Below are 24,908 nucleotides of genomic sequence, written 5' to 3'. Positions count from 1 at the left end.
AAGAACTGCAAGTAGGGTCTTGAAGAGATACTTGTAATGTTCATAGTGGCATTGTTCACAATAGTCAAAAGTGGAATCAATCTAAATGTCCATCAACAGATGAATGGATAAATAAAATATGGCACACATAAATGAATGTTATTCAGCCCCCCCCCTTTTTTTGTCTTTTCTGGGGCTGCACTCACGGCATATGGAGGTTCTCAGGCTAGGGGTCCAATCGGAGCTACAGCTGCCGGCCTATCCCACAACCACAGCAACACCAGATCCTTAACACACCGAGCAAGGCCAGGATTGAACCCGAAACCTCATGGTTCCTAGTCAGATTCGTTAACCACTGAGCCATGATGGGAACTCCTTATTCGGCCTTTCAAAGGAAGGAAATTCTGATACAACATGGATGAACCTTGAGGACATTATGCTAAGTCAGTCACAAAAGGACAAATACTTGCATGATTTCACTTATATGGGGTATCTAGAGTAGTCAAATGTAAAAAGTAGAATGATGGTTGCCAGGGGGCATGGGGGAGTGAGGGGGAAATGAATAGTCGTTTAATGAGTATACGTTCATTTTGCAAGATGAAAAAGTTCTGGAGACTATACACTTAAAAATGGTTAGGATGATAAATTTTGCATGTATTTGCATCAAAATTAAAAAATAAAAAAATTTTAAGTGCAAGCTGGATTATATGATACTATTATTTTTTCCCTTTATAATAGAGCTTATATATTTTTCTGTATAATCACATGCATTTTGTTCATTCTGTTTTTCATTATTATCAACCCTACTACAACAACTCATTCAAAAAGAAATATCAGAGTAAGGTATCACAGTTACAAAATCCAATTTACGCGACTGCTGTTAATGCTATCAAAGATCCTAAAAGTCCTGTAACTTGATTCAGTGATTACATTTTTAAGGAAAATAGTCGAAAGAAGGAAAGGGCTTGAGTTTCAATATTATCCTTAATACTAAAAAATGAAACTTAATAGAGGCACTATAAAGAAATCAAGGAAAACCTTATAGCTATAAAACTGAAATTAGGAGGATTATATAGCTATATTTAAAATGCCTATTACATTTAGAAAGGACTTCAAAAAGACACAGGTAGATTTTCTGAAGAGCAGTGGGCTGCTCAATGCATTTTTCTTTTGGAAGAAATAATGCTTCCACTTTCCCATTATGATCTTACACCAGTTAATACACATGTACAATACAACCGAGGCACAATATACAACATGGTGATAGCTTTGCCAAGATTGGTTTCCAAAGCCAATTTGTGCAATTCAAGGCTAAACAGACACAAAACTGAATTTACAAAGGCACATAAGAAACATAATCCTGGGTATACAGTAACTAAGGTGCTATTAGAAAAAAAGATATTTTTTCTACATATCCAAGCTGCTGTTCATCACTCACCTAGTGACTTGTTTGTGGAAATCTGTAAGTTGTTTGTGTGTCACTGTGACAGCTCCCACGGTTGTCTCCTTTGGCAAACCTTTCAAGGAATTCTCTAACCATCGACAAAAAGTCTGTACAGAGAAGAGGGATGAGAGTTTGAAAATGAGGCAGGGCTTACTCAAGTGAGATCCTACAGATAATAACAAAACCCCACAGGCTTTCCTTAGCAGCATTAGCTCCCGAGACTTGGAAGCAAGTAAGGGAGTTAACAAAAGTACTATCTTTAGGCCTTCCAAACCACTGTGAGTTGGAATCCTCTACAAAGGCATGCCTAGACTTCCTTTCAAGGGGGCTGCAGGCATCATTTCAGACAGAGCCCTTCTACCTTGGAAATGAAGTCTCTTCTGGATGAAGCTATTGTTCGTTCCTGTCTTTAAAACTTATGTAATATTTTAAAAATTAACCAGCGGCCAGAAAACGCTTGAGCTTAGAGATCAAAGGCAATCCAAAGCAAGGGTTCATGTATCAGAAAGAGCAAGGACAAAAGTATAGTAAGTAAACATTTCAAAAAGTGTGTGTGTTTATAACATAAATCCAACATCTTAAGGATTTTCAGGTCCCCTCTTCTCAGTAGTCATAACCAGTCTACCTGCCTGGTTCTTGGGTTAGAAAATCCTTTTGTTGATCAGTATTTTTTTTTTTTTTTTTTTGGTGGGGGGGGGGGTCTTTTTTGCCTTTTCTAGAGCTGATCCCACAGCATATGGAGATTCCCAGGCTAGGGGGCTAATCGGAGCTGTAGCCGCTGGCCTATGCCAGAGCCACAGCAACACGGGATCCGAGCCGCGTCTGCGACCTACACCACAGCTCACGGCCGGATCCTTAACCCACTGAGCAAGGGCAGGGATAGAACCCGCAACCTCATGGTTCCTAGTTGGATTTGTCAACTATTGCACCACGATGGGAACTCCGTCTTCCTGCTCATAAAAACAATTTATTGGCGTTCCTGTTGTGGCGCAGTGGTTAATGAATCTGACTAGGAACCATGAGGTTGCGGGTTCGATCCCTGGCCTTGCTCAGTGGGTTAAGGATCCCGCATTGCCGTGAACTGTGGTGTAGGTTGTAGACGCGGCTCGGATCCCATGTTGCTGTGGCTCTGGCATAGGCTGGCAGCTACAGCTCCAATTAGACCCCTAGCCTGGGAACCTCCATATGCTGTGGGAGCGGCCCAAGAAATGGCAAAAAGACAAAAAAAAAAAAAAAAAAAAAAAATTATTTACATCTGAACATAGTCTGTTTCCCCCATTATCCTTCCTTTTTAAACTTAAAAATCAAAATTCTAGAATTTCCCTGGGTTCTTATTTTCATTTGAATTATTCTTTGAGAAAGCTCCATTTTTTTCTTTATGCTTTTAAGTAGCATGTATACTCTGACCATAATTTTCAGCTATAAAATAACTTTCTTAATTTTTTTTTTTTTTTTTTTTTGTCTTTTTAGGGCCACATCCACAGAAGATGGAAGTTCCCAGGGCTAGGGGTTCAATCAGAGCTGTAACTGCCAGCCTACACCACAGCTACACGGGATCCGAGCAGGGTCTGCAACCTACACTACAGCTCTCGGCAACATTGGATCCTTAATCCATTGAACGAGGCCAGGGATCAAACCCACATCCTCATAGATACTAGTTGGGCTCATTACCACTGAGCCACAATGGGAACTCCATAACTTTTTTTTTGCCACTTCTAGGGCCGCTCCCTCGGCATATGGAGGTTCCCAGGCTAGGGGTCCAATCGGAGCTGTAGCCACCGGCCTACACTAGGGCCACAGCAACGCAGGATCCGAGCCGCGTCTGCAACCTACACCACAGCTCACGGCAATGCGGGATCCTTAACCCACTGAGCAAGGCCAGGGATCAAACCTGCAATCTCATGGTTCCTAGTCAGATTCGTTAACCACTGCACCACAACGGGAACTCCAAGAGTAGTTATTTCTGAGCAATGAACAAGGTGATGAAGGGAATATGCATAAGTGATTGCTGCAACAATGGGAACTCCGACTCCATAACTTTCTTAAACCTAAATTTTTTACATTATATATCTTCCTATTATGTTAATTTATGATCACAATAGACTGGGGCAAAAATAAATATTCCACTCTAAAAAGTACTGAATAATTCTCCAAGTGTTACCCCCAAGTAAATCAATACTCTAGTCAGACAAAAATAAGCAGAGGCAAACAAGAAGAACCTTTAATTGACAAGTCCTGGCATACAAAAATGACCCATGAATGAATGAGTATAATGGACTTAATGACTTCCGCATATTAGAGTGCAGTGTGTGTTCTGCCCTGAACAAGTGCTCTTTATTGTGAGGATGGACGATATAATGCATTTAAAATGCGGAAGTTGTGGAGTGTTTTGAAATATAGATAAGATTAAGACTAATATGGCTCTTTTTAAATGTTAGTTTTGCAGGAAATAATAGAGACTACCAGTGTTATATTAAAATTCTGAAAATGCAAAAACAAAAAACCCCCAAAACAACCCTTAAGTTAACTATAGTATTCCCCAAAACAAGAACAATAATAAAGTAAACTATATACTGTCAACTAATATTTGATAAAGGAGCTAAGAGTACTCAATGTAGAAAGACAACTTAAGGAATGGGAAAAAATATTTGCAAACCAATATATCTGATAAGAGGTTAACATCCAAAATCTATAAAGAACCCATGAATCCAGCTCTTAGAAACAAATAAGCCCCCCCCCCAAAATGGGCAATAGACCTGAATAAATATTTCTTCAAAGATTTATAAAAGCAACAAGTATTTGAAAAAATGCTCAACGCCACTAATCATTAGGGAAATACACATGAAAACTATAAGAGGAGTTCCCGCTGTAGGGCAGTGGGTTAAGAATCTGACTGGGAGTTCCCATCTTGGCTCAGCGGTAATGAACCCGACTAGTATCCACGAGGATACGGATAAAATCCCTGGCCTCGCTCAGTGGGTTAAGGATCCAGCATTGCCATGAGCTGTGGTATGTACAGGGTTGCAGACATGGCTCGGATCTGGTGTTGCTGTGGCTGTGGCTGGCAATTACAGCTTTGATTTGACCCCTAGACTGGGAACTTCCACATGCTGTGGGTATGGCCCTAAAAAAACAACAAAAACAAAAGAATCCAACTACAGTGGCAGGTTTGGTTGCCGTGGAAGCATGAGTTTGATCCCAGCCCAGTGGAGTGGGCTAAAGAATCTAGTATTGTTTCAGTGGCAGCTGCGGTTCGGATTCAATCTCTGGCAGGAGAACTTCTATATGCTGCAGGTGTGGCCGTAAACAAACAGACAAACCCAAAAAACCACAATGAGATATCTTAACTCCTGCTGGAATGGCCATGATCAAAAAAATAACAGATAACAAATGGTGGCATGGATGAGGAGAAAAGAGAACACCTATGTACTATTGATGTGATTATAAATTGGTACAGACACTATGGAAAGCAGTTTGGAGGATCCTAAAAAAATTACATACAGCTACCAAATGATCCAGCAATTCTATTTCTGGGGATATATCCGAGGGAAATGAAAACGCTAACTCAGACAGACTTCTGCATACCCATGTTTCAGAGCAGCACTGCTTATAAATAGCCAGGGCACAGAAATAACCTAAGTGTCCGTGGAGGGATGAATGGATAAAGCAGTTGTGTGTGTGTCCACGTGTGCACACATACATACATATACAATTGGATATTATTATCCATTTATAAAAAATGAGGAAATTCTATCACATTTCTGACAACGTGGATGACCTTAAAGGCACTATGCTAGATGAAATATGTCAGACAGAGAAAGACAACTTCTGTATGATCTCACTCATATGTGGAATCTAAAAAACAAAATTCAGGAATTCCCATTGTGGCTCAATGGTTAGTGAATCTGACTAGGAACCATGAGGCTGCAGGTTCGATCCCTGGCCTTGCTCAGTGGGTTAAGGATCTGGCGTTGCCGTGAGCTGTGGTGTAGGTCACAGACGAGGCTCAGATCTGGTGTTGCTGTGGCTGTGGCGTAGGCCGGCGGCTATAGCTCTGATTTGACCCCTAGCCTGGAACCTCCATATGCCGCAGAAGTGGCCCTAGAAATGTCAAAGAGCTAAAAAAAAATAAAAATAAATAAAAAACAAAACTCATAGAAAAAGAAATCATACATGTGGTTACCAGAAGCAAAAAGTTGGTGGAGGGGAAACTGAAGAAGGTGGCCAAAAGGTCAAACTTCCGGTTAGAAGATAAGTAAGTACTAGGGAAGTAATGTATGACCTGACGATTAGAGCTAACACTGCTGAACGATACACAGGGGAATTGTTAAGAAAGTATATCCCATGAGCTCTCATCAAAAGGATTTTCCTTTTTCCTTTCCAATGTATTCATGTAAGACGGATATTAGGTGAACCTACTATAACCATTTCACAAATATGTAAATCAAACCATAATGCCGTATGACTTAAACTTATACAGTGACGTATGTCAATTATTTCTCAAAAAAAGAAACTAACCTAAAAAGCATAGCTAGTATATGATGGGTTTTAACTTCCAGTAAAGGAAATTTGAGAAAAATGATTGAAAATACTGAATAAATTTGCTACAGATGGGTATCAAGTAAAGAAAGGGGAAGTGGGGAGAGGGAGGGAGGGAGGAAAGAATTTTAATAGTTGATATTTAAGTTGAGACAAAGCTAGTATGCCGTCTACTATTGAAGAATGTGTTGAACTTTGAAAACGGTATGATTAAGAATGTGCTCAATTTCCTTTGAACTTACATTCTTAATTACAATTTCAATCAGTTTACAAATTCATGTAACAATTCCTTTACAAAAACCCAGTTGTTAAGTTGGTATTTACAGAAAAAAATCACTTGTAAATTTTTAACAATTCAGTAGGTATATAGTAAACTTAAGAGCACATGGATACTTGGTTTCTGTTCATGCCAAACTTGCCGCTCTTTTTTTTCAGCTTTTACCTACGTATTTATGAATCCAAAATTTACGTAAAGTTGAAACTGCATAAGTCTTTTGTTTCCTGGGAATCAAGAATATTTATAAAAAAGTAAAAGCAAAGAAATTTTATTTTTCATATTAATGATGTTTGAGTACTTTCTTTAGAAAAACAAAATACTATTGTATTAGATTGAAATGGAACAGGTGCGGTGAACAAAAAGTAATGGGAACTATAGGTACTATTCATTCCTAAAGCACTTGAGCTTATGGAAGGATTGCAGAGCTATTTGATGAAACGAGTCACAAAGGAGTCTCACAAAGAGTGATGCGTAAGAATTAAAAGTTCTTGTGGCTATTTCTACAGTATAAATCTAAATAAAATGTTAGAAATCCATTACACATCTACCCCACACGTGACAGTTTTTCTTTTTTGTCTTTTCAGGACCGAAACCTCAGCATATGGAGGTTCCCAGCCTGGGGGTCTAATCAGGGCTACAGCTGCTGGCCTACGCCACAGCAACATAGGATCCAAGCCACATCTGTGACCTACACCACAGCTCATGGCAGCGCCGGATCCTTAACCCACTGAGCAAGGCCAGGGATCGAACCTGCAACCTCATGGTTCCTAGTCATATTCGTTTCCTCTGTGCCATGACAGGAACGCCTAGTTTTTCATTTGACTGAATTAATGATAAATAAAGCATATGCCCACTAAGACAATATACACTAATCACTGAATTTTGGAGATGAACACAAAAATTCAAGACTAGGTAGAACTTTGACTCAGTAACATTACCTTTTTTGGGAAACTGTTGAAATTTGAGGCTAAGAACTGCAATCACTGATGTAAAGTAGGAGACAACACTAAGATGTACATGGACTTAAAAGTTGTAAGATACTTATGTATTTGAATTTTTCTGTGGTTCAAGTCAACTTGGTCCACAACTGGTCCAACTGTGTACTTTTCTGAACTGATTTTTAAAAAATTATAAACCTTGAGTTCCCGTTGTGGCGCAGTGGTTAACAAACCCGACTAGGAACCATGAGGTTGCGGGTTCGATCCCTGCCCTTGCGTTGCGGTGAGCTGTGGTGTAGGTTGCAGACGAGGCTCAGATCCAGTGTTGCTGTGGCTGTGGCGTAGGTCAGGGGCTACAGCTCCGATTTGACCCCTAGCCTGGGATCTTCCCTATGCCGCGAGAGCGGTCCAAGAAAATGGCAAAAAGACAAAAAAAAAATTATAAACCTTATTTAAAATAATGTACAGGAGTTCCTGTCGTGGCACAGTGGTTAACGAATCCGATTAGGAACCATGAGGTTGCGGGTTCGGTCCTTGCCCTTGCTCAGTGGGTTAAGGATCCGGCATTGCCGTGAGCTGTGGTATAGGTTGCAGATGCGGCTCGGATCCCGTGTTGCTGTGGCTCTGGCGTAGGCTGGTGGCTACAGCTCCGATTGGACCCCTAGCCTGGGAACCTCCATATGCCGCGGGAGAGGCCCAAGAAATAGCAAAAAGACAAAAAATAAAAAAATAAAATAAAAAATAAAATAATGTACAGGTTGGAGTTCCCATTGTGGCTCAGGGGTTAATGAACCCAACTAGTTAGTAATATCCATAAGGACGTGGGTTCGATCTCTGGCCTCACTCTGTGGGTTAAGGATCGGGCGTTGCCATGAGCTGTGGTATAGGTCGCAGACTCGGCTCATATCTGGCATTGCTGTGGCTCTGGCGTAGGCCAATAGCAACAGCTCTGAGTGGACCCCTAGACTGGGAACCTCCATATACCCCAGATGCGGCCCTAAAAAGCAAAAACAAACAAACAAAAAAAGCAGTAATGTACAGGCTATACTATATGCTACCATTATAGTATGCAGTACACATAATCTGATTTATGATGAATCATGATTACTGATTTATGATGAACCTGACCATTATGAATTATGACTCATGTGGCCCAGTACTAAAATTACCTGGACGTTACTGCAGAGCCTAAAAAACCTTCCATGCTCAGGTGATAAAAAACCTGGTTCAAAAACTGAAATAGGATATAAATAAACCCAAGGGGGAAACAAATCCAAGTGTATATTGTGGGCTACTTTTATATGCATATGCCTCCAAATGCTCTGGCTAGATTTATTACCAAGGAACATATAGTGCTAACTAAGGAATTTGAAGTGAATTAACACTTCCTGAATAACCTTCAACACTATATAACTGATACATGGGCATCTCTCACAAGTGAACAAATCTCCCACTGGCTGGCCACACAGCCGAACTCAATGCTTAGTATTCACTTCTGGTAATATATAAACCTTTTGACAGTGACACACATAAACATGTTTTCAAGAACCCAATAATGAATTACCGGCCTTCAATAGGCCCCCTTCAACTAACGGTTAAACTTGGCAATAAACCTATATCAGGTTCCATTAACATACAACAGGGCCGGTTTCAAAGTTGTAGTTGGACTCAAGGGCTGAAAATGGGTTCCTTATGAAAACCATCTTACCGGTCTATCAACCTGCATGATCTCCCAGAGCACTTCGGCCACATCTGGTAGGGTATAGGGGGGGAGACAAAAGCAGCATGTGTGAAGCAGCTGGCTTACAAGTTGTTGTCCAAGCTGGTTCATCACCTGTCCAATCAGTTCTTTCCGTAATTCAAAGTCTTCTTCATGCTGTAAGAAAACAGGAACAACAGAAAAATTCTAATTTCAACCTTCCAAAGACCAAGTACTCTTTACCCGTTAGTCTAGCAAGTTCTCTTTTTTGAGGAAGAAAGTATATATATATAACAGCTGGATTCACAAAGTACACTAAATATTTTGTTACTAGGAATTAAGAGTTTCTAAATAATTACTAAATTATTAAGAGTTTTAATTTCAAGGAAATAGGCATGGGCTTCAGCTGAGATTAACCTTAACACTTAGATTTTCCATGAATAGAACACTGTACAAAAAAATAATGGTTAAAGATTAAGGGTAGCAATTTTCTTAACTTTTTTTTTTCCTGTGAAAAATAACTTAAGGTATCTCTGTTTCCTTTTTAAAAAATCAACTGAAAAAAGATTTCTATCAGATATCTAATCTTTCCTTTGGAAAAAAATCTTATTTTCTTCCTGCTGATTCTCTGAATAAACGTATTTTTACTATGTTAAAAAAAAAAAACTTAAAATGCCTTTCATTTTTATTTTCTTCTTTTCCCTCTCTTTTAGCTGCCAAAAATTCTTCAATAATTAGCCTATTCACATACTTGCTTATTTCTTTATTGTTCTCCCTTACCTTCAATTTCTCATCTAGTCAAACCTACCTTTGAAAATTTTGTGAACCACTTTACTACTCTAGCCAAACAGGTCTCCTAAATGTCTATTAACACACTTAATATTATCCTGACTTTTTCTGATCATGATTTATAACCCAGTTAGATTTATTCCCCTTTCCAATCCATCCAAATGGGCCCACTGAGGTCCCTCCCCTTCCAGGAAGCTAACTCAATTTACTTCTTTCCAAAGAGCTTTCCTTCCTCTGATTTTATAGCAATCATGATTTATATCACTCATCTGACAATCAAATACTGTCTACCAGCTGTTTAATTTTAATTCTTTCTTCTTTTTTGGGCCGCTCTTTTTTTGGCATGTGGAGTTCCAGGGCCATGGATCAGATCTGAGCCACAGGGGTGACCTACATCAGATCCTTTAACCCACTGGGCTGGGCTGGGGATTGAACCTCTGTCCTGGCGCTGCAGAGATGTAGCCAATCCCATTGCACTACAGCAGGAACTCCTATTAATTCTTTTTTTTTTTTTTTTTTTTTTTGTCTTTTTGCCTTTTCTAGGGCTGGACCCGAGGCATACGGAGGTTCCCAGACTAGTCGTCCAATCAGAGCTGTAGCTGCCGGCCTATGCCAGAGCCACAGCAACACGGGATCCGAGCCGTGTCTGCAACCTACACCACAGCTCACGGCAACGCCAGATCCTTAACCGACTGAGGCCAGGGATTGAACCTGCAAACTCATGGTTGCTAGTCGGGTTCGTTTCCACTGAGCCACGATGGGAACTCCTGTTAATTCTTTTTTTTTTTTTTTGCCATTTCTTGGGCCGCTCCCGCGGCATATGGGATGTTCCCAAGCTAGGGGTCTAATCGGAGCTGTAGCCACCAGCCTACGCCAGAGCAACGCGGGATCCGAGCCGTGTCTGCGACCTACACCACAGCTCACGGCAACGCCGGATGGTTAACCCACTGAGCAAGGGCAGGGACCGAACCCGTAACCTCATGGTTCCTAATCGGATTCGTTAACCACTGCGCCACGACAGGAACTCCCCTGTTAATTCTTTATACCTATTTATCTCTTCAATTAGACACCAAATGGCTTGAGAGCAGAGATAATTTTAGACTAGTTTATACAGCTTCAACACTTGGTACAGGATATCTTAAATCCATTGGTTGATATTTTGGTTAATGAATGATCCACTATGGGATATGCACACCAATATAGATCAAATAAAAGAGATGCTAGTTTCCCCCTAAGTTATGAGAAAATGAGCTACAAAGTAGAAAAACTACAATGTTTATACTTACATCATTGGCTACCCCTGTATGGATAAGGTCTCGTAGGAACCTCATGACACTGCAATTGGCATCCCGGTGATCCAGGGTAGTTGAGGCAATGGCCCACTGTAAGATAGGGATGACAACTTGGCTCCTCAGCAAGGTAACAGGGCTACGCTGAATAAACCTGGTATGGAAAGACAGGCTAGATGTAAATGACAGGATTAGGCCATAAAAGTAGCAAGGGTAAAAGGCAAAACCATGGAGACAGTGAAAAGATCAGTGGCTACCAGCAGTTGAGGAAGCAGAGGGTGGGATGAATAGGTAAAGCACAGAGGATTTTTAGGATAATGAAACTATTCTGTATGATACTAACAGTGGGTATATGTTATTATGTCATTACACATTTGTCCAAACCCATATAGAAAGTACCCACCAAGACAGAACCCTAATGTAAACTACAGACTCTATAATTGTAATGAATGGACCACTCTGGTGAGGAATGTTGATATTGAGGGAGACTGTGGGGCAAGGGGAGAGGAAGCTAGGAATATATGGGAACTCTCTATAAGTCCCACTCAATTTTCTCAGATCCTCCAATGTACCTAAAGAATCTCCAAGGAAAAGATAAAATATTGTTTCCAATTTATTTTAATAGGCAACGATTTGTGTAAAGAGCATCTCCAGAGATTAATTTTTTAAGGAACACACTGTGAAAACAGACTGATAGCCCATCCAACAATTCTCTCACACCAACTCAAAATAAGGTTTTTCTAACTTGTCTAAAAACTAACCAAAAAAGGTGCTCATTACTCAATCCTAAGATGAAATAGTCAATAACACTTTACATTTGTAAATGATAAAAATACATAACTACATATATAATACATATATTTAATAATGGCTTATTATTTTATAATGTTTTTATGTTTACCAAGGGATAGGGGTCAAATTCCTGAGCTAGGGACTCAGAACAAATACAAATGTCAGTGTTACATGTAAAAGAAATTTGAACAAGTGGGGGGTAGCAGGCTAGGGGTAGAATTGGGAAGTACAGTACCAGGTAACTTCTAAGGCATCTTACAAGCCTAAGAATTTTTGGCGTTCCCGCTGTGGTGCAGTAGGTTAAGAATTTGACTGCAGTAGCTCAGCTTGCTGCTGAGACATGGGTTTAATCCCAGGCCTAGGAACTTTAATATGCCTCAGGTATAGCCATTAAAAAAAAAAAAAAAAAAAAAAAAAAAAGCCTATGATTGTATCTAAAGGATGATAAGCTTCTCAAAGAAAGAGCTAAGTTAAGCATGATATCATAGTAGCATAAAATATTAAAACTATACAGGATTCTAGAGACTGGCTAGTCAAATGTTCTTAGACAGCTCATTTTTATTGTCCTGGGTGTGTACCCACCTTCATGAAAGGAACTCATGCTTTCTCCTGCTCCCATCCAACTCTTCTTCACTTATGGAGATATTCTGTTTCACGATTTAACTTTTGGGTTATGAATCATTAACCTACCCACTCTTCTTACCTCATTTTACAGAGAAGGGAAGTTACGTGTTAGGTAACAAGATTAAGCAGTGATGGGGAAGAGCAGCAGAAGAAAGGGACTGCCCTTCAGAAGCACTGACCTGGTGGCTAGCCTGAATAAGTCATCCACGGTGTCAGGGTGATTCTGAAGACCATTCTGCTGTTCTAAGAGCTGAAAGGTGGGGATACACAGTGCCTAAAACAGAAGTTATTTAAAAATAAATGCCTGTAAATAAATGCCACAGGATTGAGACTTGCTAAATAGCATAACATACAAAGAGAAGGGAAGCACAGATAAGAAAAGAAAAAGACTTCAATGAGAATCAGGAGTTCCCGTCGTGGTACAATGGTTAACGAATCCGACTAGGAACCATGAGGTTGCGGGTTCGATCCCTGGCCTTGCTCAGTGGGTTAAGGATCTAGCGTTGCCGTGAGCTGTGGTGTGGGTCGCAGACGCGGCTTGGATCCCGAGTTGCTGAGGCTCTGGCGTAGGCCAGCAATTACAGCTCCGATTCGACTCCCAGCCTGGGAACCTCCATATGCCGCAAGAGTGGCCCAAGAAATAGCAAAAAGACCAAAAAAAAAAAAAAAAAAAAAAAACTTCAATGAGAATCAGATCAAGAAAGGGAAGACAGGGGTTCCTTTGTGGTGCAACGGGTTAAAGTTCCAGTGTTGTCACTAGCGGCTCAGGTCTGATCCCTGGCTCAGCAACTTCCAGATGCCATGGGCGCAGCCAAAAAAAAAAAAAGAAAGAAAAGAAAGGAAGGAAGGATGTAAGCCTTTCTTAGTTGGCACAGTCTTCACATAGAACATTTCAGAAAGGGTTGAGGTATAGATTTTAGCTGATGAAACTGGATAGATATCACCTCAAAGTTTTAGAAGTTATTAAAAGTGAAGACAATGCTTATGCATTAGATATGGTCTGGTCCACTAAGGGAGAAGATGAAGTTTTAATAACAATAATGAAATGTCAGTTTTAAAAGGAAAGACATCTTGGGAAAAGCAGCATATGATTTAATCCCCTAACGTATTTTCTCCACTATGACTAGGAGGGAGGGAAAAGAAGCAGATCAGGAGCCTTTCCTACTTCCTGCTACTTATCTTAAGACCATATCCCTGCTATGTAAACCAGTTAATTGGGGGTTCCAGGCAAGAAATTAAAAACAGAATCATACTTGAGCTTTCAAATCCTTTAATTTAAATCCACTTGCCGGGAGTTCCCGTTATGGCTAAGTGGTAATGAACCTGACTAGTATTTATGAAGATGTGGGTTTGATCCCTGGCCTTGCTCAGTGGGTTAAGGATCTGGTAATGCTATGGCTGTGGTGTACGCTGACAGCTGCACCTCTGATTTGACCCCTAGCCTGGGAACTTCATATCCTGCAGCTACGGCCCTAAAAAGGAAAAAAAAAAAAAAAAAAAAAAAAATCCATTTGCCTACCTTCCCAAAAAACCCTATTTCTGGAAGGCATAAATTAGGCTGTAATAACTGCAAGGAATAGCACATTTCTGTGGTCAATCTCTCTCTCATTTTACCAAGCAAGCCTGTCTACTGTCCAGAGAACCACTAGGTAGTTCTACTTTCATGTTATTAGGAAATCATCATGACTGGGAGAGAAACATAAAGAAGCAACAGAATTAACAACATAATGTACACACCGAAAGTGGCACAACATTGTAAATTAACTATACTTTAATCAAAGAAAAGAATTTTTTTAAAAAGACATGGTGAAGAACACAATGCCTGGCCTTTAGACCCTCCAAGCCCAACACATCTATATTCCCCACAGAAAACACACCTGGAGCATGTCTAGTAGTCCCTGCCGACAGCCCTCTTCCATGCCATATTCATCCACAAGGATACTACCAAGGTACAGGAAACAGGAATGCTGATGTACATGGTAAACATTCACCATCTGCCAAGGGAAAAACCAGTTAGTTCAATTTTTCAGCCCTCAAAAAGAATCAGCTTAGCTAGCTGTCTAGAGGAAGATATTCTGAGATAGATAGGCAACATTTTTTAAAAACATAGGCTTCAATTCCTCAATAATTTCAAGTACTCTATTTAGAGTTCTTTTAAGCCTTTGACCTTTTATCTTTCCAAAACAATGCAGTAAGAATTGTATAATACTTCAAGCTAGAACCATTAAAGTGTTCATATCCAAAGCTTGTATAATATTTGTTAAAACCCTAACATAGAACATCTAAATTTTCTAGCCTACAGGTTGCTCTTATTTGCATTAAAGATTATTCTTTTTTTTTCTTTTTGTCTTTCTAGGGCCACACCCTTGGCACATGGAGGTTCCCAGGCCAGGGGTCGAATCAGAGCTGTAGCCGCCAGCCTAAGCCACAGCCGCAGCCACGTGGGACCCGAGCCGCGTCTGCGACCTACACCACAGCCCACGGCAACACCGGATCCTTAACCCACTGAGCAAGGCCAGGGATTGAACCCGTAACCTCATGGTTCCCAGTGAGATTTGTTAACCACTGAGCCACAATGGGAACTACTAAAGATAATTCTTACTGCTTTTGGCTGAACCTGTGGCATCCAGAAGTCCCAGGGTCAGGGATCGAAACTGCACCATGGCAGTGACCCGAGCCACAACAGTCACAATGTAGATCCTTAACCTCCAGGGCACCAGGGAATTCCAGATAATTCTTTTCTTTAAAGAACCAAAGCAGGGACAAATGATCAAATATCATCTTAGAGGAGACTGTGAAAGCTTTATTAAATTTTGAGTTGTTTCTAAACCCCTCTATTTAATCTTTTGAGTAAAATCAATGTTTCTTTTTTTTAAATTCTTATTATTCAATGAATTTTATTATAAAATCAATGTTTCTTACCAAGATATCTGGATCTCAGCAGAATAAAAATTTTAATACAGTATAAATATTTAAATTAAATGATTTGTTTAGAACTTTTATTCTACTGTTCTCTAAAAAATTAAGAGACCACTGTCCATCCATTTAAAATACCCTCAGAGTCATCCCCATTGTGGCTCAGTGGTAACAAACCCAAACAAGGTAATAAACCCTCAGGAGTAACAAACTCATGAGGACGAGGGTTTGATCCCTGGCCCCGCTCAGTTGGTTAAAGATCTGGCGTTGCAGTGTAGGTTGCAGATGCAGCTTGGATCCAGTGTTGCTGTGGCTATGGCACAGTCCAGCAGCTGCAGCTCCAATTAGACCCCTAGCCTAGGAACTCCCATATGTTGCATGCACAACCCCAAAAAGCAAAAAAACAAAAAACCCATAAAAAACCTATTGCAACACGTGTGTTGATCTTATTATATAAACACAATATATACAGGGGCTAAAAAACAAAACAAAACAAAACAAAACAATATATATGGGAGCTAAAGGGTAGTCTAACTGGCCCATGAGAACATGAAATGGGAGCCAAGAATCTGTTCAGTGTTGTATACTCAAAACTATATGGTGTACTTAATGAATCATTTAAATAAATAAATAAATAATTCTTTAAATTCATTAAATAATTCTGCAGCATGGAGAAGTTCTGGGGCCAGGGATCATAACCTGCACCACAACTGCAATCTGAGCCACAGCAGTGACAATGCTGGATCCTTAACCTGCTGTGCCAGCAAGGGGACTCCAGCAAACTTCTTAAAGGGCCAAAAAGTGTAAGTTTTAGTCTGGCTGGCTTTACAACCTCCTGACTACTTTGCCACTGTAGCACAAAAATGGCCAATAAACAATACTTACAGCATGGAATCTTTTGGTGCTGCCATGACTGTGGCACAGGCCTGTGGCTATGGCTTCAATTTGACCCTTAGCCTGGGAACCTCCATATGCCATGGGTGTGACCCTAAAAAGACAAAAAAAAAAAAAAAAAGAGCAAGGCATCTGAGGTGCAGAACTAGGGGACACTCACTGTCAGGGTCAGTCCACTACGTGCCTTGCCCAGGTTGGTGGGTGGGATCTAGCCTGCAGCTCTGCAGTAGCTTTCCTCGAAGCAGAGTGCAAAATTTGAGAAGGTACTTGCTAAGTGCCCTGAAAATGCAGGATTGGCACGTTGCCTTGCCTCCATCAATTTATTTGCCTAAATCTCACCCTGGCTCTGCTATAAGGTTAACACCAACAAATTACTTCCTGTATTAAGTCAGTAGTCATAGGCATCTCATAGAGCATAGTTCCAGCTGCGAAAATGATCTCAGAGAACCATATACATTGAGTCACACCATCATAATTACATACCAATCTTGGTGACTACAAGAGTCAAATGTATTTCTTGACAAATAAGAGGCTTATACGAACAACAAACTATGGTGAAGAAAAGAAAAATCTCTTTGGGCCAGAAATAGCAAAGTTTGACTTAGCATAGTTTTTAAAAGGAAATTAATATAAAATGCACAAGCACTGATATATAAGAGCTGAGTATTAAAGATATTCTCTTTTCCTAATTTCATATTGAAATGTGTTGCTATTTAGACTATCACTATATAGAACAGATTGCAGGATATCTGCCTTATACAAATAAACCTACCATAGGCACTACCTACCTTTTTTCAAATATTTTTTTACTTTGTATTTAGTAAATACGAATGTTTCATTTCATCAGCAGAGTTTCTGCTCTAAGTACTCTGATTTCAAATTCTGTATGCTTTACATTTTCCTTCTTGGACAGAACTTACCTGTGTGACCAGTGGCTGAAGTAGAGCTGCAGATCCTTTGCCTACACAGCGAACAGCAAAACGGAGGCACCTGCAACAACGCTCTACAATCCGATTATCAGCCCGATGCTTATTTAGAGTTTCAGATAAAACTGGCCATATCTGAGTCAAAAGTGAAAAGAGCATAAGAAAGAAAATAATGAACAACTAAGAGCTGAAAAAGAAAAAAAAGCTCCCAAGTTTACCAAATGATTTGGCTTTTAAACAATCTGGAAAAAGCTTTCTTTATAGGAACACACATGGCCTGATTCTGGTCAGTGGGTGTGTGTATACACGCAGAGGTTCAATACACCATCTATCACTAAAACACAGCCACTTCTTAAGCGAAGCACAGCAAGTCTTTAGAACAGAAGAGGAGCATCTCTAACTTTACCACAAGACAAAGATATACATTTTCTTTATGATTTAGGATGGGGAAGAATCAGAATGAGTTATATAAAAGAGGAAATGTATAATGACAGTTCCAAAAAGTTGGAAGACCTCGAACAAAAGGACCAGAGTTAAGGAAATGGCAATATTTGATACCATTTAACATTTAAGATATTTGATGTTTCCCCTCTGAAGTCTGAAAAGCACTTCTCAAAACATGCCAACCAATCCTCAGCTTTAAAGTTATAAAAGAAGCACATTATCAAAGAGAAACTAAAGCTATAGCAGTTAATGGGCTTTGTCAAAAATATTTTGCCAGTATCAATCAGGCCTCTCAGTAATTCTAAGATTAACACAGTTAATCTCTCCCTACTTCTCTGGACTTTCAGTGCATTTCTGCACCGCCTGTTTTCTTACCAAATCTAAAATCAAAAGTGTTTATCTAGAAGTTCCCAAGTGGCACAGTGGGTTAAAGACCCAGCATTGCCACAGCTGTGGCGCAGGCTGCAACTGCAGGACAGGTTCATTCCCTGGCTGTGAACTTCCACATGCCATGAGGAGAAGCCAAAAAAAAAAAAAAAAAAAAACAGAAAAAAAAGAAAGAAAGAAAATCAACCTAGATGGTTCTGTTCCTCTTGTCACTGATATTTAAACCACATCAACAAACTGATATTGTTCTCCGATGAACCTAGAGGAGACAGTGTCTTCTCACTTTAGTTACCCACAGCCTTGTAAGGAAAAAAGGAAGAAAGCCTTGTTCCACAGGCATCCATTAACACTTACTTCCTGTATGACTTTTTGGCAAGGATGAGTCTGCCCATTTTCCACAATGGGATTGGTATGTCTGGGGAAAGATAAAAGTCCAAGTTAATGAAAGAGTAATTTTAATTTCATCAAAGACCCAGAGCCCCCGATCCCTGCTAGCTTACTCAGTATCATTCTCACCAATTAAGAAAAAAAGAAAAAAAATAAGGTCAAGGTTTTTTCAAAACTCAATAATCTTTTCTTCCTACTTCATTCAAACAGAAACAGTTTTAAATCATCCTCTCAATTTTTTCCTTTAAGCCACTGCCACTATAACATGTAAATTCAATCCAACTCGGTACATGGGCTGTGGGCAAGGGACACTACAACTATCCTTTTCATTTTTTTCCCTTAATAAAACTGAATATGTGGTTTCTTCCAAATTAATAAAAAATATATTGAGGTTGTGTCAGTGCACTATGAGAAATCTAAGACTGCTTCATTCCCAGCATTAGAAGGCAAAAGCTTTAAGAACTCTAGTCTACCAAAAATCTTCCTCATGGTTCTAGCCTGAAGGCAATGACACACAATACGGGCCCACCCATGATTTGCCAAATCAAACTATCTATCTAGTTCCAGAATCCACAAATTTGAAGGAAGGCAGGGAAGAAAAAAACAAAAATTCTTTTTTTTGGGGGGGGCGTTTTAGGGCTGTACCTACAGCCTATGGAGATTCCCAGGCTAGGGGTCTAATTGAAGCTGTAGCTGCCAGCCAACACCATAGCCACAGCAATGCCAGATCAGAGCTGTGTCTGCGACGTACACCACAGCTCATGGCAACGCCGGATCCTTAACCCACTGAGCAAGGGCAGGGATGGAACCCACAACCTCATGGTTCCTAGTCGGATTCGTTAACCACTGCGCCACGACGGGAATTCCCTCTAATGCTTTTTTAAGTAATAAATCCTCCTGACCTGACAGCAAAGAAAGTTTAATTTCACCTGGTCACTTAAGAGGCTTATTTTTTTTGCATGTATATATTACATAGCAATGATTCTGAAAGTGTGCTCCTTGGAATAATAAGTAACAGCATCTGGGAACTTATTAGAAATGTAAATTCTTGGGTCCTGTCCAAGATCCAATCCATTAGACACTCTGTGGATAGGACCTAGCAATCTGTGCTTTGGTAAGTACTATAGGCAATGCTGATGCAGGTTAAAGTTTGAGAATCACTGATCCAGAGACCAAAAGAAGTAATTATATTTTAAAGGGTCTTTTGACAAAGGTCTACCAAAAATAAATTCTTAGATTTTGCCTTTAAAATTGTAATGAGCCTATATTAATCTAACAGAAGGAGCTTACAGTGGGTACTATGAAGTTGGGGGGAAAAAAAAACACTATCTTACTTTAATACATAATGGTCTCATTTGAGCTTTTAACCCAGGATAGGAATTTGGCATCTCCCTTCTTACCTAAATATTACTGCAAGGCGATCTAAGAACACGGTGGGATCTGAGGATATGCCATTGCTGGGCTCCTGAGACAACAGCTAAAGAGATAAGAGAGATTTTGTTTGTGTCATGTGTGTTGAAATTATACAGTTTTTTTCAGTTTTTTTTACAGTTTTTTTTTTCTTTTTTTAAATTATAGTTGATTTACAATGTTCTGTCAATTTCTGCTGTACAGCAAAGTGACCCAGTTATACAGTAAGAGAGATATTAACATCCAGTCAATTAAACACACCAGCCTACAGCAAACATTGCAACATCACCCTTGTGTCAATCTCTGATTATTTCCTTTTAATGGATTCCTCAAAGTTACTCAAAATGGTAAAAACTTTTAAATTTATATTATCAAATTATTTTTTTCTCCACCTTACTACATCCTGGCCAAGACTGCCTATTACTTTTTACTACATGATGACTGTGGAGTGGAAAACAGTATCATTTAATTTTTCCCCATTTACTTTTATAATAATTAGGATAATATAGACATTGTACATTATAATATAGACTATATGATTATATATTGTATAATATAGATTATATTTACATTATACTTTTATAATATAAAGCTTCAAAATTATATAGTTTTATAATATACTTTTAGAGATAAGACAAGTTGACTCTATTCTTCTTTCCTAAAATTTCTTAGATCCTTCTACCAGCATATCATTAGAGATAAACTTGAGAATCATTTCAGGTTCTCCTAAAAATCCCATTGGTATATTCATTGCTCCTATACCATAAATGTAATTTGAGAAGAGTTGACATCTTTACAACACTCTTCAAGGTAACATACTAGGCTATGGTTTTGGTTGTTAACTTAAATGGTGTTTCCTCATTCTGTCTTTTAAATAGTACCAGTGAAAATCTATTGATCTTGGAATACTTATTCCATATATACAGCTACTTGAATAAACTTATTATTATAACTTCTTAGTTCATTCTCTTGGTTTTTCTAGATAGACTGAAGACTACCTGCAAATAAATAATTTTGTCTTTTCCTTTCTAACATGTAAACATGTTATATTTGCTTCACCCGTTACCTAACTGGACTCACCTTTTTCAATGCCATAACCTGAACAGAACATAGTTCACTAAGACATTCAGTAATCTTATCCAAGGGTAATCTGGCTAGGACAAGCGCTGTTCCTGAAAGACAAAGGAAGATACAAACAAAGAAAATAAAAACTGAATTGAGGAATTTACTGGTCTACATCATACGGCTAACAGAAAAGCCAGACTGGTTCTATTCTTTTAAAAGATCAGCACTATTATTTTTTAAATTTTTTGTTTTGTCATCAATGATTGCTGTATGGTTTTTCTTTACTTGGCTTAGAAGACCATACTGATTTTCACATTGTCATGTCAAAGCTATTTTAATATAGCATAGTACAATGGCTCTCAAACTTCTCAGAGATTCAGTGGGTCAAGGACCGTCTTCATTTTTGATAAGCAACAGAGACAATTCCTAACACCAGAGAAGTGTGAGAAACAGGGACATAATTTTTTTTTTTTTTTTGAAGAATGGAGTAAAATTAAAGATTTAACTCTAGTTCACCACAACAGACTCCATGAACTAGGTAAGGCACACTCTCAGGGCATCCAGTTTCCTTATCTGTAAATTGAGTATTCTGAACAGAAAAATAACAGTTAAGTTTGTCTTTCTTTTAAAAATTAAAGAGTTGCAAAAATCTCTCCTCTCCCTTTTTCTCCCAAATGAAACCTTAAATAGGAATGCCAATAAGTAGGTTTAAAAAAAAAGGGGGATAGTTAGGTTAAAGTGGGGGTAGAAGGCCCAGACCCCCCCCCTTTCTACTCAGCCTCCCATCTCCTGAAATTTTATTCAACAGAATAAATCCACAATCAATCTACAAACCTTCAAATTTGAATAAAAAACTGAACAATTTTTCTTTACAGTCTATAAACCATGGGTGAGTTAGACTTTCATTTAAAACTAGGGGGATAAAATCTAACAAATAATATTTTTTTCCTGTTAATTCATCCCTACAGAAAAGAATGTTACTAAAGTTTTCTATATGTAGAAGATACCACTGTATAACTGTGATGTCACATTCTATTAGAGGTTAGATGTTACTTTGCCATCAAGGTTAAATTTCACTAAAAAATGACAAGATGACAGTAATACCTACTAGCGATAGTTAAGAATATCTGACACTGGGAGTTCCAGTTGTGGCTCGCAGGTTAAGAAACCAACATAGTGTCCATGAGGATTCGGGTTCAATCCCTGGCCTCACTCAGTGGGTTAAGGATCCAGCATTGCTTCGAAGATGCAGCGTAGACCACAGATGGGGCTCTGATCCAGTGTTGCCGTGGTTGTGACATAGGCCTGCAGCTGCAGCTCCAATTCATCCCCTAGCCTCGGAACTTCCATAGGCTTCAGGTGCAGCCATTTAAAAAAAAAAAAAGAAAGAAAGAAAGAAAAGAAAATGATTTAATGGCTCGTAATCTATGCTTACAAAGAAAAGGAGCAAAAACCCATGCTTCAAAAAGAAAATCTATCTTGGGAAGTTTCCTGGTGGCCTAATGGTTAAGGATCAGGCATTTTCACCACCATGGCTCCAGCAGCTGTTGTGGCATGAACTTCTGCCTGAGTCAGGCATGGCCAAAAGCAAAAAAGGAAAAATAAAATATGTCTTGAAAATGCATAGTTAGGAGTTTCTGCTGTGGCCCAATGCAATTGGCAGTGTCTTGGGAGCACTGGGACACAGATTCGATCCCTGGCCCAGTGGGTTAAGGATCCAGCATTGCCTGCCGCAGCTGTGGCTTAGGTTGCAACTGTGACTCAGATCTGATCCCTGGCTTGGGAACTCCATATGCCATGGGAGAGCCAAAAAAGAAGAAAACGAAAATGCATAGTTTTATCAGCTGATAGGGAACCTGACTGATCACAGAAGTGAGAAAGAACAGAGTTAGTTCACATGTAATAGTCATTCAATCTGGCCAAGGCTGTGTGCCACTCACGGAGGCTTAAAAGACACTGCACAGTTGTACTACCCAATCTCTTACTTGATATACCCCAATCCCTTCTAAATGACCAGTTGAAAGGATTTTACTATCTCACAGGACACCCTGATTTGTTTTCAGAAAGTATGGGTTAGAAAGTGTTTTCTTTCTAGGAGCCAGCAAACTGTCAACAATCAGATTACTCAGACCACTAAGCAACCAGGACTCTTCACTTCTAGTTATAGGACTAATCCACGCACATTACTTTTAGATTTCCACTTACCTCTTCGGTACAAGAATGCTTATTTGGTCTCCATGTTTATTCTTTCCCCCAACTCAAAAAGGAACTATGTTTGGTTGCAATGTTTCACCCAAAATCTAGGTTTGTGCTATAAACACTGTAAGAACTTTGAAGTTATAGAGCCTTAAAATATTCTAAGAACGCATGCATATGTAATTAACACCATCCCCTCTGAGTGACCTTCCCTATCACTGAGTAAACTGCAATGAAAACACTGGGATATAATTGATATGAGAACTCCCAGAAGTGGTTTAGAGACTGTTCCTCCTTAACATCTTAAGTAAATTACCTTTTAGTAAGCCCACAGCAGCTTCTGGAGACAACATGAAGGAATCAAGGGAACGGGCGATCTCCAGGAGTCCATTAAAGTGCTGAGCCATGTGATCTCGGCAGACAGAGCAAATGTTATGAATGGCTTTGGCTGCAGCAGAAGCCAGAGGCTTTTCACACAGGCCTTTCATCAAATAGCCCAACACAGGGTCTAAGGAGAAAAGCCATACATAAAGATTACATACTTGAAACTCAAGAGAAACATTTAGTTTGTTAGAACAAAGGTTTACATTCCCTTTTTAAGCAGAAGAACCATTAAAAAAAAAAAAAATGAAATGCGTTTAAACCTCATAGTATAAAAAAATATTAAATGGAGCTGATCTCACTGACAAATAGTGACAAGGAGCGCTGAGCCCCACTGTTTATCTTCCATTTCTTTCCTCATGGAAATCAACTGCTGCTTGTTGGTAGAGCTTCACACACAGAACACTGTCTGAAAATCACTGACTCAGTTTGAAACCAGGTGGACATGATCATCCAAGTATTAAGAACAGGGAAATGTAAAAAAAGAAGGTAAAGCTCAGAGAGTAACATTACACTCAGGGATTAATCACTTTGTATTAAAAAAAAAAAAAAGCCTACATTAATGAGTTATCTAAAGCTAACACTTTCATTCTTGCTTCTTTATAAAAGGTCCTAAAACCACAGATAGATCTTTAGCACTTCTAGAAGAATTAATTGTATTTTATTTTTTAACAAATGTAAGTGTTCCAAGAAAACTGATTATATATAGGTGAGTTTGGACAAAGCAAATACATCCTAGTTATTCTTTACCTTGCATCATAAAAATCAGAATGTTTTTCTACGGAAATCATACATGGTTAAAGAGCACTCGGTACTTTAAAGTAAGCCCATATCAAACCATAAAAGAAATACTCTCTGAAAGCCCTTAGTTATCTCCATATCTAGTTTAATGATGAAAACAATGCATCAATCCAGCATGAACCCCTGCTTAATTTAAATAAAAAAAGCCTGTCGGATTTCCCTAGTGATCCAGTGGGTTAAGGATCTGGTGGTCTCACTGCTGTAGCACAGTTTCAATTCCTGGACCAGGAACTTCTGCATGCCATGGGTATGGCCAAAAAAAAAGCTTGTTTAGCATGGGAATCAGAAGAACAAGAATCTAAAACTTCACCCAAGCAACTCTAATGTTATATGCTTCAATGATTCTCAAACTAAGTATCTGTGGTTTTGACTATTCTAGACTAAGTATGAACATGCAGCAATTTGTCTTCTAACTCAGGCATAAATTTGACTGAGATACTGAAAGGAGGTACTGAAAGATAAGTCTTAACAAATAAATCCACTTTGTTTCTCTGTGGAAAAATCGTTCAGAAGAGAAAGCCAAATGTTGAGGCAGATAATGGAAGTGAAGAAATTTAAGAATTAGAAAATAAGTATTTTGCAAAAAAAATTTTTTTTTAAATTTTTTGCTTTTTAGGGCTGTACTTGCAGCATATGGAAGTTCCCAGGTTAGGGGCTGAATCGGAGCTGTAGCCGCTGGCCTACGCCACAGCAACGCTAGATCCGAGCCATATCTGTGATCTAAACTGCAG

The 24,908-nt window shown here is 39.2% G+C and overlaps 1 protein-coding gene across 3 annotated transcripts in view; it reads right to left on the bottom strand.

Moving 5' to 3' along the window:
- Window positions 1-24,908, bottom strand: part of TNPO3 (transportin 3) — a 100,611-nt gene that overhangs the window by 9,086 nt on the left and 66,617 nt on the right. For all 3 annotated transcript variants that reach the window (XM_013990808.2, XM_021079117.1, XM_013990809.2), the window contains 10 exons: window positions 23,312-23,503; window positions 20,815-20,906; window positions 19,725-19,801; window positions 18,292-18,352; window positions 17,101-17,241; window positions 14,248-14,364; window positions 12,550-12,644; window positions 10,952-11,108; window positions 8,886-9,053; window positions 1,418-1,530 (listed from right to left, as the gene is read on the bottom strand). In XM_013990808.2, the coding sequence (XP_013846262.1) occupies window positions 1,418-1,530; window positions 8,886-9,053; window positions 10,952-11,108; window positions 12,550-12,644; window positions 14,248-14,364; window positions 17,101-17,241; window positions 18,292-18,352; window positions 19,725-19,801; window positions 20,815-20,906; window positions 23,312-23,503 (1,213 nt within the window). The remainder of the gene's footprint in view (window positions 1-1,417; window positions 1,531-8,885; window positions 9,054-10,951; window positions 11,109-12,549; window positions 12,645-14,247; window positions 14,365-17,100; window positions 17,242-18,291; window positions 18,353-19,724; window positions 19,802-20,814; window positions 20,907-23,311; window positions 23,504-24,908) is intronic.

This window comes from Sus scrofa, chromosome 18 (assembly GCF_000003025.6).
Source record: "Sus scrofa isolate TJ Tabasco breed Duroc chromosome 18, Sscrofa11.1, whole genome shotgun sequence".
Classification (NCBI taxonomy): domain Eukaryota; kingdom Metazoa; phylum Chordata; class Mammalia; order Artiodactyla; family Suidae; genus Sus; species Sus scrofa.
The sequence above is the reverse complement of the archived record's forward strand: the minus strand, read 5'-3'. Positions and strand labels throughout refer to the sequence as shown.